The sequence below is a fragment of the Grampus griseus genome, assembly GCF_964374135.1.
Source record: "Grampus griseus genome assembly, chromosome: 19".
NCBI lineage: Eukaryota > Metazoa > Chordata > Mammalia > Artiodactyla > Delphinidae > Grampus > Grampus griseus.
The window spans coordinates 9,450,692-9,471,517 of record NC_139013.1 but is presented as its reverse complement, the minus strand read 5'-3'; the positions used below and the strand labels follow the sequence as shown (position 1 = coordinate 9,471,517).

Sequence of the window (20,826 nt, the reverse complement as noted above, 5' to 3'; positions counted from 1 at the left end):
GTCCCCTGCACTGGCAGGCGGATTCTTAACCACTGAGCCACCAGGGAAGCCCTGGTCTGTGTTCTTAATACTAGGATTGGGTTCATATTTGGAGATCAGAAATTAACAGTTTGGGGGTCTAGAGCATCTCAGTATTAGAATTTAGGGCGTTTAGGTTTGGGAAGGGCTCCTTTTTATGTTCTAGGTCCTCACTTTAGGAGTTTAAAGACATAGTTTTAGTACCTTAATATCACAGTTTAGAGATCTCAAGCCACAGTTTTCAGATGTGGTTCCCATTGCAGGATCTGACATTTCACTGTTAAGACTGAAGTTCTGAAGTCAAAGTTTGGGAATCTGCTCCTTTTAGTTTTAGGTCTGGATCGTGATTTACGGGCCCCAATTTGCAATTTGAGATTCATGGACTTCAGTTCAGAGTTTGGTCATTTTAATTTGGTCTCTTGACCTGTGTTTATGGGGACTGGGGACTTATTTTGGGATCTCTGAGTGCTCAAAGGAGTATGATGGGGGAAATGAGGCTGCCCATCAAGCTGTGCATTCCTCCTGGAATCCCAGAGGTCACTAATAATTCTTTCTTTTCCCCTCTTTGCAGATGTGGAATTCTAGCAAGCACTTGTGTTTCCCTGAACAGCCCAGGACCAACTTCCTGGGTCCCAGGAACAGGTAAGTGTTCCCCCGGCCCACCTCCCTCACAGCTCCAGCCACTCTGGTTGAATAATAGTAACAGTAGTGTTTACTGAGCATTTACTAGTTTGCCAGACTTTTTGCTAAGGCTTTTGTTTGTATAAAATCCTTTAATCCTTACAACAACTCCACGAGGAAGTAGGTGCGAATATTACCGCCATTTCAAGATGAGAGAACTCTGAGGTAGTTGGCAAAGATCATCTCTAAGCCCTTGCAGGTTTTGACATCCTGATTTTCTTAAATGCCCTTCCTTCCTTTCTTTAATTCACATATTCATTTTGCCATCAAGCACCTACCAAGTGTCAGGAATCGTACAGAGGGGATTTTCCTAGCAGATTGAGGGTTGGATCAGATTTCTCCCTTCCTCCAAAGTCTGGATAAAGAAGAGAGCCAGAGTTCATCTTATTCCCCACTGTCTTCCCCAGTGACTTCCCGCCCACCTATGTCTTCATTTATTAACTCCAAAAATAAGTGTCTGCTTTGTTCAGGTTCTCTACTTAGGTACTGTGCTCAGAAGGGACAAATGAAGAAAATGAAGAATGCCTCTCTCGCTTGCCTTTTCCTCCTGGAATTCCAGAGGTCACCAACAATGCATTCTCTTTCCCCCCTTTCTAGATGTGGGGTCTCTCTTAGTTGCAATTAACAGAAACCTAGCTAAAACTGGCTTACGCGTAAAAGGGGATTTATTGGATCCTTTAAACAAAAAATTCCGGGGCATCAGGCTTGGCTGGTTCTAGTTGAGGAGTTAAATGATATGGCCAGGAATCTGCCTCTCTTTGCTCTGCTCTTGTCTGTGTTGGCTCTCCATTTGTGAGGGCAAGATGGCTCCCAGCCACTCCAGGTCCATATCCTGCCAACTTGACAAGCCTAGCAGAGAGTCTCTTTCCAAGATCCGTTGACTCTGATTGGTCAAGCCTAGGTTACAACCGCAGTCCTGAATCAATCACTTGACTTCTTGGCTAGACCTTGCTTCAGTGCTCCCTAGTGGAAGGGGAGGTTGGGGTCAGCTTCTCTGAACCATATGGACTGAGAGTGGGGAGGGATCATTCCCCAAAGGAAACTATTACCAGAAAAGGGAGGAATTGGATGTCGGTCAACCAAAAACAACAGTTTTATCAACAGTAGTCATCCAGTACAATACCCCCACCCCATTCTCCAACATCCCTTATCCCTAAATCGTTCCAACAAATGACTGTCTACCTTCTGTCTTGAACTAACATTTCGTGAGCGCTCCCTATGTGCTAAACACCTTCTGGACAAGATCACACTTTCCAGCCACCTCCATTTTGTAAATGAATTATAAACAGGCTCAGAGAGATGAAAGCACTTGCCCAAAGTCACACAGCAAGTGGCAGAGCTGGGATTTCAACCAGATCTGTTTGCTTCAAAAGCTGAACCTTGTAACCAACTATTATGCTGCTTCTTGGGACTGCCCCCTGCTTTGTCCCACTTCGGGACAGCTCCTACTCTTAAGTTCCTGCACATGTTAAAGCAAATTAGGGTCTGGGCCTTGGTTTTCCCATAGCTAATGTGAGAAATTTGGACTGGCTCTTGATTAAGGCTTCTTCCAGCTCCTGCATTAAAAACACATTAAGGGACTTCCCTGGTGGTGCAGTGGTTAAGGCTCTGTGCTCCCAATGCAGTGGACCTGGGTTCAATCGCTGGTCAGGGAACTAGATCCCACAGGCCGCAACTAAGAGTTTGCATGCCACAACTAAGGAGCTGGCAAGCTGCAACTAAGGAGACCACGTGCCACAAAAGACCCAGAGCAACCAAATAAATAAATAAAATATTTTTAAAAACACATTAAAAATTATAGTTTATGACAGCACTGGTATAAATATGAATATAATCCAAGTTGAATTATATTCATTTATTTCTCTTCTGGTTTTAAAAGAAATTAAAACATTCGCAAAGCCCCTAAAAGTAGCACCAGCCCTAGGCACTGTGCTTACACTACCTGATGGATAAGTCAGTCCGGGATATAACAATAAATAAAAGAGACAGGGCTTCCCTGGTGGCTCAGTGGTTGGGAGTCCATCTGCCGATGCGGGGGACGCGGGTTTGTGCCGTGGAGCGGCTGGGCCCATGAGCCATGGCCGCTGGGCCTGAGCATCCGGAGCCTGTGCTCCGCGGCGGGAGAGGCCACGGCGGTGGGAGGCCTGCGTACTGCAAAAAAAACAAAAAGAGACAAAAATCCCTCTCCTTATGTTTATATTTATAAGAAAGAAAGAGAGAGAGAGAGAAGGAGAGGAAGGAAGGAAGGGAGGGAGGAAGGAAGGAAAGAAGGAAGGGAAGGAAGAAAGCAAGAAAGATTTCAGATGCTGATAAAGGATATGGGGATGTGACCAAGAATGTGCTTATTTAGATCAGGTAGTCAGGAAAGGCCTCTAGGGAGATTACATTTAAGCTAAGCGCGGAATGGCAAGAAATCAGCCGTGTAAAAATCGGGGCAAAAGAACATTCCAGGTGGAGGCAATGGTAAAGGCCCTAAGGCAGAAATAAACTTGGCAGTTGAAAGAAGCAGAAAAAGACCCATGTGGCCGGAGCTGGCCTGTTCCCCACAGAATCAGAGGGCAGAGCTGGGATTAGTGGGTGAAAATTAAACAGACTCTGAGGAAAGAACTTGGCTGAAACCAAAACCATCCAGCCAGGAAAGGAGCAGCCTTGAGAGCGAGTGCCCAGTTCCCTGAGGCCCCTGTGAGCAGAGCCCCAGGTCACACCTCTTCAGGACCGCTGCCCAAGAGCGGCCAAGATTTTGCATTTCCTAGTCACCCTTTTTCTCCCTCCAATTTTTTTTTTTTTCCCCTGGAACTCCTGTGTTTGTGCAGAAGGCTCGCTCAGTGCTTTGCAAAACCCAGAGGAAACACCCAGGGACTAGTTGATATGAAACCCTTTTTCTCAAACATGGTCAAATAGCACCTTGAACTTAAATAGACCTGGATACTTTTTCTTCCTGGCTTTCTGTGCTGTTTCTCTTTGGAGTTTCTAGGGAGTCCTCTAGAACAGCAGGAAAGTTGCATGCAGAAAATAAATATCAGGCCAGGCAAGACGTTAGAGGTTAGCCTACGCAGTGTTTCTCCACGGACAGAAACCCAGCACCCACCCTTGCCCCTCGAAATTATGGTTTCCATCAGGAAAGAACTAGAGACCAATTGGTGGTTTCGCTTTTCTTTCATTCCTTCATTCAGCTGACTAATACGTATAGTCTCCTGTACCCGTGGTGGTTCTGGGAGGGTGCACTAGAAATGCCATCCCCTGCAGAAAACACGTTAATGCTTCTCGTTGGGCTTCAGATAAAGGCAAAACTTCATACTGTGAGCCTGTAAGACCCATAAGACCCTGCGTCATCTGGCCCCTACCTCGTCCTCCAGCCTCATCTCACCCCACAGGACTCCTTGCTTTCTGTGCTCCAGACACTTCAGCTTTATTTCCTCTGACTTCTCCATGCTCCCTCTGTCTGAAACATTCCCTCTCCCCCTCCACTGCTGCAGCTCCACTCATCCTTCAGAGCAGCTTCTGGCCAGGTTTCCTTCCTCTGGAAAAACCTCATAGGTTAGATCAAAACCACCTATCACAAGTTTCCATAACACCGAGCAGCACCTCTCCTTTGTCCCCAGGAGGGACATGTGATCCATGCAGTCACAGAGCCCTGAGCTTAGAAGAGCCCAATGCTTGGTTTAATGCTCTGCTCTCACCATCTTGAAATTCGTCACTTTTTTTTTTGGCCAGGCCGTGCGGCTTGCGGGATTTTAGTTCCCGGACCAGGGACTGAAGCCGGGTCCTCAGCAGTGAAAGTGCGGCGTCCTAACCACTGGACCACCAGGGAATTCCCAGAATTCTTAATTTCTGAACAAGGGGACCCACAGTTTCATTTGCAATGCCCCCACCCCCAGCAAATTATACAGCTGGTTCTGGTCCTAGTTGCCATTTTATGTTTATTTGTGTGACAATTTGATGAATGACTTTATCCCCGACTGCATTGTAGGCTCTAGAAGGGGCTGTAGTTGTTTTATAGTCTTCTGTCCCTGTCACCGATCACACTTCCTGGCACATAGTAGGGGCTTAATAAGTAATTGCTGAATGAATGAGCGAGAACGATTCTTTCAGGACTTCAGAGTTGGGTTAGGGAGATAAGTGTCTCCCACACTGCTCCCCCATGTCCTCGAGGGCAGAACAGTGATTCCTCTCCCTTTCCACAGTGTCCAGCACAGGGCCTGGCAAAGAGGGGGTGCCAGTTCGTGGGTCTGAGTAGGAACCAAAGATACATCTGTAATCAAGGAAGTGTTTTGGGCTGGGCAGTGCTGCAGGTGACACAAAGTGTTGTGGACATTCAGAGTCGGGGAGAAAAACAAGGGAGGTTGGGGGAGGCTTCCTCCGGTGGCAGTTGAATCAGGCCCTGAAGGAAGGTGAGATAAGGTTTGGTGGAGACGAGGTGTTTGGGCCTTCCCAAAGAAGTAGCAGGAGTAGTGGCAGCGGTGTGTAATTTGGGAGAGAGACTCCAACGTCTTTGTGTCTCCATCCGTCAGGAGAGAGGGGTACAGGTGTGCGTACATGGATATATTATGAATTATGGATTCAGGGATTAGATCCTGGAAGTTCTGCATCTGCTCAGGAGTCAACTTCTTTCATGCCCTTATTTATTCAATCATTCAGCAAATAGGCGATGACTTCCCGCAGTGTGCCAGACCCTGTTCTAGGTGCTGGAGATACAGCGGTGCCCCCTACTCAGCTCTCCCCCAACTGCAGGGACCAGAGAAATGCATGAGCACAGGGGCAGGGGGACCTGAGCAGAGATACCTCACCTGGCCTGTGGAGTTGGGGTCCATTGACGGGAGAGAACGAAAGGAAGTAAGAGATGAGACCAGAAGGGTCAGGCGGGCCAGGCCATGGGGGGCATTATAAGCCATGTTAAGTAAGGGTTTAAACTTGATCCTTCATAATGGGATGGCATTGAGAGGTTTGAAGTGCTTATTAAGTAACTGATGTATTCAGTCCTATTGGTAGCCCTCTGCCTCTGAAAGAATATCCTCATTCCTTTTGCACAGATGAGAAAACCATAGGCAGGTTTGTGTTTCAGAAAGATCACCGTGACTCTTGTAGAGAGTGTGGCTTGGAGGAAGCCAGATGGAAGGCTGGGAGAACTATGTCAGCACATGGACTAGGGCAGGAGCGAGGGGATGGAGAGAAGGGATTGGAGGAGGAATGGGCAAGATTTGGTGACTGATTGGACCAGGGGATGGGGGAGAGCGAGCAGTGCAGACAATGCCCAGGCTTCTGTCTTGGGTGCCTGGGGCAGGGAGCTTCTCTGAGCTGGGGAACACTGAGACAAGCGGTCTGGGGGGTCAGATGCCAAATTCCATTTCGGATGTCCTAACCCACACCAGCTCTTGCCCCAAAACAGGAGGGCGAGTAAAAACCACACCAACAAACTGCAAGAGCTGGCATTGCTGCTACCTGTGGCCCTGAGGACCAGTACCAAGAAGTTCACCAAGGTAAGGGGGCTGAAGGAGATGAGGTGGATTTGGGAGGCAGATCTGAACATATCAGTGATCGGGTTGACCTCCCTTGTCCTAGGAAACCTAGACAGATCCACCCAGTGACAGCACTGACATGGCAATGGTCCTGACTGGGAATTTCTGGGAGTCTGTGATCCCATGACTAGAAGCCTGGGGGATTCTTTCCTGCAAAGGAGGCAGGGGGAATTGGGAGGGGAAAAATAGGCAAGGTGCCGGGTCAAGGTCATCCCTCTGGGGGTCACGCAGCCTGCATTTGAGCCCTCCAGCCCCACACCTGCAGAACTCTGGGCAGCTCGCTCAGGTTATCAGCCTCTCAAGCCTCAGGTTTCCCAGCTATAAAACAAGAAAAAAATAACTCCTCCTACTCAGCGATATTGTGAGACCAAAGTGACATGATAGCCATGACAGGGCCTGAATAAATGTCGGTTCCCTTTCCGGGTGCCTTCTTTTGTGACTTTGTGGGGATCGTCTCCATGAGGTAGGGATAAAGCTTCTCGGTGCCTCCCCAGTGGCCACTCAATAAATGTCTATAGTGCTGAGCTAACACTTGCTCCCAGGACGAACAACTTAATATGAGACTCAGAGATCTGGAAGGTTTGGTGTGATGTTTTCTTGCTATAGTTTCTCTCATTCAGTCCCTCATTCATTCATTCATCAGCCATTTATGGAAAGATTGTCAGATGTCAGAAGCTGTTCTGCCGGCAACAAGGGGAAGCAAAGAAATTTGAAACCCAGCCCTCCTCCTCTGAGAACTTAGAATCTGGTCAAGAAGATAAAGATTTAGGGACTTCCCAGGTGGTCCAGTGGTTAGGACTTGGTGCTTCCACTGCTGGGGCCCGGGTTCGATCCCTGGTTCAGGGAACTGGGACCCTGCAAGCTGTGTGGCACGGCCAGAAAGAAAAAAAAGAGGAAGATTTGAACGCACAATAACTGATCCAACCTAGAATGTTATACTTGCCTTCAGAGAGGTTCAGGGCAGCGGGTGTTTGGGAGAGATTTGCCCGACCCTAACCCTATCCTTCTCCCTGCCAGCCACAGCCCATCCATCACCAGATCACGCTGCTTGTCTCTCCTAAATCCCTCTCAATTGTAGGTGCTTGTATCAGTTTCCTGTGGCTGCTCTAATAGATTACCACAAACTTAGTGGCTTAAAACAACACAACTTTGTTCTCTCAGAGTGCTGAGGTCAGAAATCCTAAATCAGTCCCACTGGACTAAAGTCACGGTGTCAGCAGGAGGGTCCAGGGGAGCATCCATTTCCTCTCCCTCTGCCAACTTCTAGAGGCCGCCTATGGTCCTTGGCTCACAGCCCCTTCCAAGCCAGCAGCGTAGCATCTTCTAGTCTCTCCTCTACCTCTGCTTTTGTCGTCATTCGCCTTCTCTGCCTTTGACCCTCCAACCTCCTGCTCATAAGGACGCTTGTGATTACACTGGGCCCACTCAGACAATCCAGCATAACCTCCCCATCTCAAGATCCTTAACTTCATCACATCTGCAAAGTCCCCTTTGTCACACATGGCAACATATTCACAGGTCCCGGGGACTAGGACGTGGATGCCTTTGGGGGAGGCATTATGCAGAGCACCACAGTGCTCAAAAAATATCTGGGGGATTTTGCCCTCTGTCCTCCAACATTTGAGTATCTGGTGTGCGTAGGCACTATAAGTTCTTGTCGGGCAAGGCAGAGATGATTGGGACACAGCCTCTGCCCTGGAGGAATGACAGTTGAGTCAGGGCACAGGCAGCATTTCATCACTGACTAGATGACCACATCTCTTCGTGGAATCCTCCCCAGGCCTCAGCCCACTTTCTTTACCATTGATTCTCTGCTGTCTTAATAATCCCACTTCTTCCCCGTCTTCATCCTCCCTTAAATTCATTCCTGGGCCCCCGGCTCCATGTACAACCAGTGTCCCACTCAGTCCCCAGCCTGCCTGACATGCATCATCACAGCTCGTCCAAGGGCTGTGTGACGTGCTCAGTCCACTGCTGAATAAACCGTGGGAGCTATTATGCGTTGTTTTGCCCGTGTTTGAGATTTAGACTTCAGCTTAGGTCCGTGGTATCCTTCCTCACCATCCTGGCTGATTAAGTGCCCCTGCCCCATGTGGTCCGTGGCTTCCCATCCCTCTGACCATCACGGCCCTCTGCACATTACTGTGATTGTTTCCATTTCTCTGATTCCCTTTATCTTATTTTATTTTTGGCTGCATTGGGTCTTTGTTGCTGCGCGTGGGCTTTCTCTAGTTGCAGCGAACGGGGGCTACTCTTCGTTGCAGTGCGCGGGCTTCTCATTGCAGTGGCTTCTTTTGTTGCGGAGCATGGGCTTTAGGCACGTGAGCTTCAGTAGTTGTGGCGTGCGGGCTTAGTAGTTGTGGCTTGCGGGCTTAGTTGCTCCGCGGCATGTGGGGTCTTCCTGGGCCAGGGCTCGAACCCGTGTCCCCTCCATTGACAGGTGGATTCTTAACCACTGCGCCACCAGGGAAGTCCCTCTCTGACTCCCTTTAGATGAAGGGTTCTGCAAAGGTAAAAACCATAATAGATGAATCTCTGTCCCCAGCACCCCAGGGCAGATAACAATAACAGTTGCTCCCCATTGACTGAGAGTTCTATGTGTCAGACAGTGGATGCCAAGCTTCTTAGATACATTTTCTCTCTCTCTCTTTTTTTTTTTTTGAGATGGCTACTTTATTTATTTATTGGCCATGGCATGAGGCATGCAGGATCTCAGTTCCCCAACCAGAGATGGAACCCGCGCCCCCTGCAGTGGAAGCGCTGGAGTCTTAACCCCCGGACTGCCAGGGAAATCCCTACATTTTCTCATTTAATCCTCCCCGCAAGGCTTGTGAGATGAGTATGAGTATGCTCATTTTTTGGTTCGAGGAAACAGGAGCACAGAGGGGTCATATTGTCCAGAGAGGCACAGCTGGCTAATGGCAGAGTGAGTCAGATGTGTCTCATTCCAAAGGCCCACACCCTCCACCACTCTGTCACTCGATGCTCGATAGATGTTTGCTGAATGAATGAATGAATGAATTTCCCTCTGTTGAGACAGTTATAGTTTGCATCGATCTTACCTTCAGGAAGTCTCTGGGATTTGAACCTCTGGTGTAGCCCCTGAGCTAACCTTCCCAAAGTTTCAATTACCAAGCTTTCTTTCTGTCCTGAAATCTGAGTTGATGCCCAGTTGCCTTCTGCATAAAATCTTTGTGCTAGTAATAATAAGTGACACTTTATATTGCTTTACAGTTTACAGAGAATTAGCTTAGTGAATGCCCACCATGTGCCAAGCCTGGTGTTGGAGATACTAAGCTAAAAAGACAGGATTTGCTTTTGAAAAACTCATGGTCTATTTATACAAAGATAGAAAAGGTCTTTTTTTTTTTTTTTAGTAAATTTATTTTATTTATTTATTCTTGGCTGCATTGGGTCTTCGTTGCTGTGCACAGGCTTTCTCTTCTTGGGGAGAGCAGGGCTACTCTTCGTTGCGGTGAGCGGGCTTCTCATTGTGGTGGCTTCTCTCATTGTGGAGCACGGGCTCTAGGCACGTGGGCTTCAGTAGTTGCAGCACGCGGGCTCGGTAGTGTGGGTCGCGGGCTCAGGAGTTGTGGGTCACAGGCTCTGTAGTTGTGGGTCGCGGGCGCTAGAGCACAGGCTCAGTAGTTGTGACACACGGGCTTAGCTGCTCCGTGGCACTTGGGATCTTCCCGGACCAGGGCTCGAACCCGTGTCCCCTGCATTGGCAGGCGGATTCTCAACCACTGTGCCACCAGGGAAGCCCCCAAAGGTTTCTATTTAATCCCTTGAGAAGCCGATGAAGGTGTTCTTTCTCATCCAGATATCAACTAAGCATTTATTGGACAACTGATTTATCAGGCTCTGTGCTGGGCGATTTCACACACACTAATTTATTTCGTCCTAATGATAATCCTCTGAGGCTGAATGAATATCCTCGTTACCATTGCACAGATGAGAAAACCGAGGCCCAGAGAAGTAAAATGACCCGCTCCCAGTGCACAGCCAGTAAGTGGCAGGTTGGAGCCAGGCCCCAAACCAATAATCTCTTGGCTGTGTCACGTTATTCCTTAGTTAGATTATAGCTTCCTTCCCTGGATCAGGTTAAATAAGTTCAGTGACTGTATTATATTTTATGGAACGATTTCACATAAGTCACCTCATGAGACCATCCTTTTTTAAAATTAATTTTTATTGGAGTATAGTTGATTTACAATGTTGCGTTAGTTTCTGCTGTACAGCACAGTGAATCAGTTATACATATACATATATCCACTCTTTTAGATTCTTTTCCCATAAAGGCCATTACAGAGCATTGAGTAGAGTCCCCTGTGCTATACAGTTGGTCCTTATTAGTTATCTACTTTATATATAGTAGTGTGTATATGTCAGTCCCAGTCTCCCAATGTATCCCCCACCCCCCCAGACCATGTTTCCTGATTTGGGGTTGGAAGATTCCTGCTAACGGTTTTGTTGTTATTCTGGGGATCCAGTTCAATCCAAAAAATATGTATGGGTGTTCTTCCTTCACCAGGCTAACTCCTTTCAGTCTTCAGTTTAAATGCTGCCACTTCAGAGAGGCCTTTCTGGACACCCAAGTCTAATTTCAGAGTCACCTGTTATGCTCTTTTATTCATAATGCTTATCACACACTTGATCATTTTTTATGAATTATGAGTTTATTAAGGTCCGCTGCCCTCCCTGGATTGTAAGTTCCATGAAGGCAAACAAAAGTATGTCTAGTTCACCCCTCCACATGGCTCTTAGTGGGTAGTATCTTTTTTAGCTTAGTGTCTCCAATACCGGCCCAGCCGGTATCTGGTGGCCGGTTGGGGGATGCCCGCTGATGCTGTGGGGAAGAGGCGTTCCTTCAGTGATAACTGACTAAGTCACCTCTCGATTCTGTGTGCTTGGGATCCAGAAATCAATTAGCTACAGTCTCTACCCTCAGCCAGTTCAAGGTCAATGGGAGAGAATGATACCTAAACAGATAATTATAAAACACTGTGGCAAGTGCCTTGGTGGAAACAGGCCCAGGGTTTTACAAGAATGCAGAGGAGGGACATCTGACCCAGCCTGGGTGAGGGGTCAGGAGGGCAGGAAAGCTTCCAGAAGGGGAGAACACTGTGCTGAGGCTCAAAGGAGGAGAAGCCAGGGAGGGAGTCTGTGGGGAGAAGAGGAGGGCTTTGCGTGTGCCAAGGGCCAGGGGTGGGAAGCTGAGCAGTGTGTGTCCCCAAAACTGGACCAGGAGGTGAGCAGGCCTGGGTTCAGATCCCAGCTCTGCCACTTCCTCTCTGTAACCCAGCAAGTCCCTTTAACGCTCTGGGCCTCCGTTTCCTTAGCTGTAACCGCCGGCTTACTGGGCCACAGTGAGGACTAAAGAGCAGAATAGGAACCTCTCTGCCAATGGGGGGATTGTTGGGGCAGGGTCCCCGGTCCCCAGCAGCCTCACATCATCTCAGGCCCCTGCTCAACCCTGTCTTTCTTTTGGGGGCAGAAGGAGATTCTGCTGCACGTCCTGTACTACATTCACTACCTCCAGAGAAAAATCGATGCGGCCAAGGCCTTGCTCGAATTCCACACCACCGATGGGAACGGTGGACTGGGGGGTAAGTAAGTTCAGCCGACGTTTCCCAGCGCCTGCTACGTGCCAAGCATTGTCCTGGCTGTCAGGGACGCTGAGTGACTTAGACTGGTCCAGTCCTTCCTGGATCTCACAGCCTGTCTCACGGAACAAGTCAGAGGGATGTCCAAAGTGCTGTGACCCCAGAGGAGGGTGTCTGGGAAGACTGTGGTGGGAGGGGCCTCGGAGCTGGGCCTTCGAGGACAGGGAAGGGGGAACCATGCCAGGCAGAAGAAACAAGGTGAACAAGAGTCTGAAGGCACGAGAAGACACCTGTGGGACGTCCGGGGACAGGCAAGCAGTTGGGTACGACTGGAGGGGTTGTGTAGCACCCAGATGATGTGCGCAGACTCCTGAGCCAGGTCCCAACTCAGGCACAGTCCTATCAGCTTCTGATAGGGACGTGGGATTCCAGAAACCTGCGGGTGACCTACACTGCTCTGTGGCTCAGTTTCCTCACCTGCAAAATGGACCCATACCCCCTTTCTGTGTTTGTTGTGAGGATTTAATGAGTTAATACATGTAAAGGGTGCTGTAACACGGCGCCTGGAACAAGCCAGTCATCCCATGCCGTGTGTGCCGGCTGCTGTGGTTACTGGTGGGAGGAATACACGGGCAAGAGGGGTAGAAGATGAGGCAGGGACGAGATTCTGAAGGGCCTCAAGCGCCTGGCGGAGGAGGGAGATGAAGAAGATGAGAATGACTGAAGGCCTTTAAACCAGAGGAAAGCCATGATCAGAGTTTCTTTGAGGAAGAGGTGCCTGACATCTAGCATGGGGACTTGATATTAAGTAAGAAGCTGGAGTGGGGGAGATGAGTGAAGATACTTTTAGGGGTGATCTGGATGGGAGATGATGAGGCCAATGTAGCACCGTAGCTGAGGGTGTAGACAGAAGTAGGTAAATTTGGGAGTATTTTTTTTTGGCCATGCCGCACAGCATGCGGGATCTTAGTTCCCCGACCAGGGGTCGAACCCATACCTCCAGCCTTGGGAGTGCAGAGTCTTAACCACTGGACCGCCAGGGAAGTCCTTGGGAGACGTTAATGAGGAAGAGTTGAGAGGCCCCAGGCCACCCAGGGTGGGTGCTGGAGCCCCTACCATCTTGAGGAGGCTGGAGGAAGAACTGATTTGGGAGGCGGAAGACGGGGAAGCACCTGGGAGGTGCTGGGTCTGTCTTTCCTCTCAGCCGAGGACAACTGAGTTCTCGCCTGTACTTCTGCCGCCTGGCTACACAACCTCAGCCAGGTCCCATCTCCTCCCGGGACCTCAGTTTCCCCATTTGTAAAGTCAGTCTGGGGACCGTGGCAGCCTCCCTGCTCCCTGTCCATCATGAAGTGCTGTCCAGAGGCAGCATTCAGGATGGATAAGGGTGAGGGCATCTGACCTGCCTCATTCTCCGTCCTGCGCAGGGCTGGGTTGGAAGCAGGCCGCAGGCCCAGCAAAGTGGAGACACTCCACCCCGTCCAGCACCCCACACTCTCACGAGTCCCATCTTTGGGGAGGCTGCCAGAAACCTCGGAAGAAGAAGCCGGCCCAAGCATCAGGTACAAGCCGTCAGTGGGGACAGAAGAGGGTGCAGGGGTTAGATGGGAGCGGGGCTCCTTCTCCAGGACCGTCCCCACTCCCGGGAGGCCCAGTCGGCAATCCTGAGCCCTTGACAAGGCTCTGGATTCAGATGTGCCTGGGTTCAGCTGTGGTGCCTCCTCTTCCTAGCTCTGAGGCCTGGGGGTGGGTCACTCTTCTCCTGTGAGCCTCAGCTTCCTGGTCTGGAAATTGGAGGGCCTGCCACGGGGTGGCCCTCAGATAAGGAGCCAGGCGCATGCCGCTCAAGCAGTGCTTAAGTGATGGGGCACATGGCCAGTGCCCAGGAATGGAAGCTGCTGTCAGCATTTATCATCCCTCTGCCCAGTCATCCATCCCCAGGCCAGGGCAGCAGGGAGTGTGGGGTGACAGAAGGACCCCAGTGAGGGAGGCAAGTGTCCCAGGTCCCACCTCAGCCTTGCTACTAACACTACCTGTCCCTTCCCCTTTTCGAGCCTCCGTTTCCACGTCCTTAAAAAGGGAGTTGGACCTAATCAATGATTTCCAGCTCTGGCTGCACATCTGAATCACTGGGGTGCTTTTAAAAATGCCCATTACCTGTGCCTCACACCCAGAAAGTCGGGCCTCAGTGATCTGGGTGGAACCTGGGCATCAGTATTTTCAGAGCTCGCAAGGTGATTCTAACTTGTGGACAGGGGAAGGGGGTGTCCGACTAGGTGGTCTTTAACTGAGGATCTGGGCCTCTCCGGGAAGGACTGAGTGACCAGGCCAGACAAAGCTTTGAAGCAGGTTATTGGGCCCAGAGCAAAGACCCCCACCTCAGCCACTCTCCGGTGACAGTCAGGCCCCCAGCCCTGTCTGACGCCATCTCTCTGCTCTCCCAGAACGCCAGACCCGGGCCCAGAACCCTCGTCGCTGTCTGGCCCTGGACCAGCCTAAGAAGCAGGTGACCCCATCCCCAGACCAGAGAGGAGGAAACATGGTGGCGACCATCACCCCTCCAAGATGCCTCGACTCCTGCAGTCACCCCAAGGCTGTGTCATCCCCGTCTCAAGGTGACAGAAAGGGAGGAAGATCCTGGCTGACACTGCTGCATATGGCTGAGAACAGCGTCCACTGTGACATCTCAAGTTGGTGTCTTTCCTCTCCACTAACTTAACCACTCGTTTATATACCACTTGTCAGGCACCCTCGATGTCCCAGGCACAGTCCTAGTCGCCAGGGATTCTACAATGGACAAGAGAGACGCTGTGTCGCAGCCTCTTTCCAAGTTTCCTTTTCCCTTCAGGCTCTGTTGGGGGTGTAAGCAGGGGTCAGGGTCACAGAACTGGAGGCAAGAGCAGGGCCGCCTCGTGAGCCTTCCTTCACTTGAAGCAGCCAAACGCTCTTGTGAGTCCCCATCCCTTTGCCAGCTTGCAAAGGTGTGACACCCCCAGGAGGTACGGGCGCGACTGGAAGGCGAGGCCTCAGGTCATCCTATTCCTCTGTCTGTTCCTTCAGCCTTTCCTCCCAGAGCATCTCCTCTGGGCCAGGCCACGTGAGCGGTGCCGGTGACAGTCCAGTGAAGAAATCCCACGCTCTCACTTCCTGGGGTCGCCCAGGAGGCTGTGGGAGCCCCAAGGAGGCGCCTGACCCACCTGGGGAAGGAGGGTGTCCCAGATCTTGAGCTAATCTTGTGACCTTGGGCCAGTTACTTGATATCTCAATGCCTCAGTTTATTTAACTGTAAATGGGTATTATAAAAACCGTACCCTTTGGTAAAGGGCTACCGAGTAGTATGTAAAACTTAAGATTAAAACCGTGCTGCCTTGGTGAGCACTATATACTTGTTTGCTCTCATCATCTTCATCATCATCATTCTGCTTAAGGATTTTATCTTCCTTACAGCTTCTGATAGGGCCGTGGGATTCCAGAAACCTGCAGGTGATTCAGGGAGCCCCCAAACCTCACACAGAGGCCCCAGAGCCTGAGGTTTTGGCTGGGATGGGGGGAGGGATAGGCTGTGGCACACCCCAGCACCTCTCCATCCCTGCCTCTGTGAGTCCCAGGATTTGGGCCAGACACAGGAGTGACCATCCTGACTTGCCCCCCCACCCCCACCCCGTAGGCTGCTGTTGCAAAAACAGTGCCCAGGATGCGGGGCCTTACCCTGCCTTCGAGGCCCAGCAACGGGTTGAGAGGATCCATTTTCTCAACAGGACCCAGCCCCGTCCCAGGTAAGGGAAGCCCAGGGATGTGAGTGGAAGAAGCTGAGGCATTTGGTGGGATTGGCTAAGGCTTGGTGAGAAATGGGGTCAATCACCACCCTCGACTGGTATCTGTGGAGTGAGCACCTCTGAGGGCCTAGCTTTGCGTCAGGCATCATGAGCTCGAGGGAAAGCCTTGCTTCCTACGTGTTGACCAGGGCCGCATCCTCTCCCTGCCTCCCGTCCCGCCCTCTACCCTGTCCCCAGTAGTCACCTGCATGGCTTTTCTAACACACAAGACCTTGATCATGTCAGTTTTTGGCTTTAAGCTATTCCCTCCTGTTGGGTAGAGCCCAGATATCTTAATTAGCATTTGAGACCCTCTCTGGTCCCAGCTCACCTTGCCAGCCCCCTTTCCTGCTCCTCAACTGCAAACCTTACCCTTAACACCACCAAATATTTGCCACTCCCTGCAGGAGCCAGGCCCATGTCCCCCTGGGCTTCTCACCCTTTGTTCCCTCTTCCTGGAAGCTTGATCCCTTCGTCCACCTGGAAAACTACCCATCCTTTAAGCTTAGCTCAGCTCGGTCCTCCCTCCTGCCCTGCCCACCCTCTGTGTCCTCCTCAAAGCCCCATCACAGCTCTGCCCCCGTGTAGTCAGCTCTGATTACAGCTGGCCTCTCCTTATAAGCCCTGAAGCTCCTTGAGGGCGGGCACCCCCCAGCGGCCGGCACGGAGAGATCCCTGTCTTAGTCCACAGTGGGTGACACTGAGACACCCAAAGGGGAAAGGGCTCGCCCCAGGGCCCACGGTGTCTCCAGCCCGGGACTCCAGGTCTGCCTCTTCAATTCCTTCTCTTGCAGGCAGAAGCTGGTGTTGTGCGATTACAGCGAGGAGGTGGACAAGGAGTCCCCAGATGCTGACCCTTGGCTTCCTGCCTGGACCCCAAAGGGCAGCGCCCATGGTGACTGAAGCTCTGTCTGTCCTCCTTGTAGCCTGGAGTGGGGTCTTCTTGGTACCTTCCTTCTGAGGATGTCTGTGGAAGGGGGGAGAGCGGGAAAGGGATGGATGTCCGCTAAGCACAGGGATGGCAACACACAGCCTGCCCACTGTCCCTGAGCCATCAGTTGCCATGGAAGACGTTGCTGATCAATCATTACTCTTTCTGTTGATCCCAGACACTGCCTCAGAATCTTTCTTAACACAGAGCTCCAGATAGCTAAAGTCAGTCTATTGGATCTGGCACATCATGATATTGATTTTTTTCCTGGCCATTCCTAACAAGACGCCAGGCACCGTGCCTCTTAATTTCCTCTTCCAAGCACTCACCACAAGGAACTGACAGTCACCTTTCCCCAGTGTCTGGCACCATCTGCTCAAAGCCAGCTGCTGTGCTGGGGAAGAGGGCAACCTCTGACACACCCTCGAGCCTGATATTTCCTTTTCAGGGAGCCCACTCGCCTTGGGGACTCCCCAGATTGACAACTGGAATGCGACAGGCCACCGGAGCGAGATCCTAGGGCTCAGCCCCTCCCTCTTCAGCTCCCCGGCGAAACTGCAGCCAGAACAGATCCTGGAGGATGGCGCCAAGCACCTGACCCAAGGTGAGCACCTTGGTTCATTCAGAAAAAACACCTGCAGTGACACCCACCAAGTGTGCAGCCCTGTGCTGGCAGTGCTGGATAACCAGGGATGAATCCCAGCCCAGCCCTCAAGGAGCCCACAGCCTGGTGGGGAGCAGCCCCAGGCCAGCGTGGTGCGTGGAAGGCTCCAGGAGCCTGGAATAGGGACCCACTCACTCTGCCCAGGTTGGTGGTTCCCCACGGGAGCTGGCCTGTGAGCCGGATTTGGACTTGGGGCAGAAGATCCCAAAGCCAAAGCCAGAGAAGGGCACTCCGGCTAGCAGGGGCGGCGGGACAGGCACGGTGCCCTGAGAGAGGCGTTCCCGCCCCAGCCACCCCTCTGGCCTCCCTCCCCGCCCCCGACAGCTCTCTTTGAAGAAGTATTCTTAGATCCTGCGTCTTCGCCTTCCGCCTGCACGCTTGAAGGACTACAGAAGAAGGTAGGTGTCTGCCCATGCATCTGTCCACACACACGTCCATCCTTCTCTCCACCTGCTTGATCCACTCATCCGTCCCCTCGACCTTTCAGCTCCTCCCCCACTCACCTGTCCATCCATCATGCTTCTCCTCATCCTTCCAGAGACTCACCCACCATCTGTGCCCTCACCTGCCTGCCCATCCTTTGAACACTCCCTGCTGGCCACCAGGCGCCCTGCTCTGTGCTGGGCCCTTAGAATGAACCAGACACAAAGGATAAAAGCTGAAAGCTGCCAGGTGCCCAGAAAAGACCCCACATAATTTTATGACTGCTCTATGAGTCAGGCTCTCTTGTGAACCCATTTGACAGATGAGGAAATTGAAAACAGCCGGTGACCCCCAGGATCCTCAGTTGGAAAGAGCCTCCTTCCCAGGCCCCCGGGCTGATTTCTGTAGCACCGTCTGCTCCAGCAGTTCAACGTCTGACTGCCAGAGGGGCAGCCCCAGCTCCGGTCCCCAGTGTGTGGCCCCCTCCAGTGTGTGGGAAGGTGGCCCCCTGCCTCAATGAATAGCTGAATCTGCTGTAGAAACAAAAATAGACACCTTTAGCGGAGCTCTTGGAAGTGCAGCCACTGCACCAAGTGCCTCTCGGCCTTTCAGAGGATGTGTAGTGACACCATCTGTGCATGAAACTGAGGCTCAGAGGAGCTAAGACTTGCCCGGGGCATCACAGCTACTTTGCAAGGTGGTAAACTGATGGGATTGAGAGAGAGTGCCCCAGAATAGGAGGCAGAAGACCCCCATCCACCTCCTCTCCAACCCCCTGTGGGAACTGGGGAAACTTAGCTTGAATTTCTGAGGAGGCATCTGGAGGCTGTTTTGAGCCTGAGCTGTTTGTGATGATGCTTGTGTGACCTCCTAGGAAAGCAGTGAGTGGGGGCCATGAAGGGACAGCACTGTCCCCCTCCGTCTCCTCCCAACTTTCTCCTTCACCCCCCAGGACACACCCCCTGAGGCCCCCGAAGACCTTCCCGACTCCCTCAGCCGGTGCCAGTCCTTGGTCTCGCTGGACCACTGCTACCTGTCGCTGTGTGAGAACAGCAAGGAGCTGTGCAGCCCCAGCTCGGAGGACACGGACACAGACTCGGTGTGGAGGCAGCAGGAGGTGAGGGAGACAGAAAGCCATCCGCCTGGTCAGTCCGCGTCTCCTGCCTGCCATCACCTCTCTGTCTCCCACCCAGGATGTTCAGGCCGACCTCGAGGGCCTGCAGTCCTCCAGCGATGAGGATGAGAGTTATACGTGGACCCCCACCCAGCGGGCCTCAGCCCTGCCCGCAGCCGGAAGGAAGGGCAGGGCGGGCAGGGGCCTTGTGAAGCCCAATGAGAGCAAGCAAACCCCCTGCCCCACCCAGATGAAGAAGAAGTGTGTCAACGGCTTCATCATGTTCTGCAGGATGAATCGGAAGCAGTACATCAGGTGGGAGGGCGTCCTCTTCAGCCCTGATTGGGGCTTTACCTCACTGTCCATCCACCGGCAGAGCACGCCACCCACTGCTGCCGACACATTCCTCAGCCACGCTCTCCCGGCCTCCCCCGGCCCCGTGGCACTGGTCAGGGCCCGTGCACTGCAAGCAGTGAAACTCAGCTCAGACTTAGGAAAAATAGGAAACTAACTGGCTTGAATTAATTAATATAATGAACTAATTAATATAATTAAATTAACCTGAAAAAAGAGGAGCCACCTTCAGACGTGGTTGGTCCTTGGGCTCAAGGGACACTGCCCGGGCTCCTTGTCCCCCTCCACTCCGCGCTCTGGGTTGGCTTTGTGCTCCATCACGCTGGGCTGGGCTGGGCTGGGGCAGGCTCTCCCGCAGGAGCTCCAGGCTCGTGTCCTGTCTCCCGCCCCAGCAACCCTGTGGGAGGAGTGCTCCTCGTTTCTAAGATTTCAAGCAAAAGTTCTTGGGGCCGACTTGACATGATCTATCAGGCACCTAGCCCTGAACCGATCTTGCCAGTCTGCAGCCTCCGTGGAGAAGAGGTAGTGCTGGTATTGGAGCGGCGGATACAGGTCCCAGGACACGGGGTGGCCCCTTTCCAACCACCATTTAGTCCAGCTCCCTTCAGGGGGCGCGAAAGGAGGCATCTTTCAGGGCAACACGGAAAGATCCGAGTTCTCAGCTTTGGAAAGCTGTGGCTCTGAGAGGGCCAGGGACCCTTGTGTGGTCACACCGTTGGCCTTCGCCCAAGCCAGGCGAGGCTACAGGCCTCTCCTCACCTCCTCCTCCCTCCTGCCCCAGAGCCTGCCCTGGGACCGCATCCACGACTGCCACCAAGGAGCTGGCCCACCTCTGGCGGATGATGACCCTGCAGGAGCGGAGACCATATTGGTGAGCAGCCCCTGCCCAGAAGGTGTGGGTGGCAGAGGCGAGGCCCCTGCTTCTCATCCTGCTCTGATTTTCAGAGCCTTGAGCTCTGTGATGTTGGAAACAGGTTGGGAGTTTCCTCGGGCAGGAGATTTGGGTGTCACGAGCTCTTACGAAAGAGTTGGGGTGACAGAAGCAGAGCGGCACTCTACCCCTGGCTGTAACTTCGAAGGGCAAACAGCTTAATTCTGGATTTGGACCCCACTGCCCTAAATTTCCTTTGCCCTCTCTGCCACAGGGAGTTTCTCAGAGCAGAAAGCTGGGTCTTAACTTCCCTGTCGCTTGGTCTTCTTCTTCTCTTCCCCTCTTGATGCCCCGTCCCCCCGAAACCCTCTCCTCTCCACCTGCCCAGCTTGCAACTGGCCCCGGAAACACACGTGCACGTGTGCAGATGGTGACAGGTCCTCACGGGAGCCAGTGGCTCCCCCGCTGGGGCCAAATAAAGCCCTGGACGCCCCCTCAGCCCAGGCCCTGGTCACTGCTGGGGCCAGAGCACTGAGGGTGGGACAGAGATGGTCGGGAGGCGACCGAGGAATCCTGCCCATCCTGCCACCTCTCTCCCAGCACCAAAGCGCGCAGGTTCAGTCGCCGGCACAACCGGATCGTGAAGAAGGTCAGCTCCAGCAGCGAGGACGAGGACTGGGAGACCCCCAAGCCCTTCTACCAGCTGCTGGCTGAGAAGGCCCGCCGCCGCTATACCGCGCGTGAGGGCAGCCTCACTCCCTCCGCCACTGCCTCGCAGCTCCTGCAGCCGTGGTCTGAAACGAGGCGCTGGTGGTGAAGAGGTTGTCTCGTCC

At 52.3% G+C, this 20,826-nt stretch overlaps 1 protein-coding gene across 1 annotated transcript; it reads left to right on the top strand.

The window, feature by feature from the left end:
- Positions 1–589: 589 nt before the first annotated feature.
- Positions 590–20,810, top strand: MEIOSIN (meiosis initiator; the record flags this gene model as incomplete). Its single annotated transcript, XM_082676551.1, has 14 exons — positions 590–660; positions 6,086–6,176; positions 11,713–11,824; positions 13,249–13,383; positions 14,266–14,511; positions 15,269–15,304; positions 15,489–15,597; positions 16,431–16,531; positions 17,016–17,171; positions 17,556–17,629; positions 18,607–18,771; positions 18,848–19,083; positions 19,904–19,993; positions 20,594–20,810. 14 exons carry the CDS (start codon positions 590–592, stop codon positions 20,808–20,810), a joined length of 1,839 nt encoding a protein of 612 aa, XP_082532677.1.
- Positions 20,811–20,826: the final 16 nt, after the last annotated feature.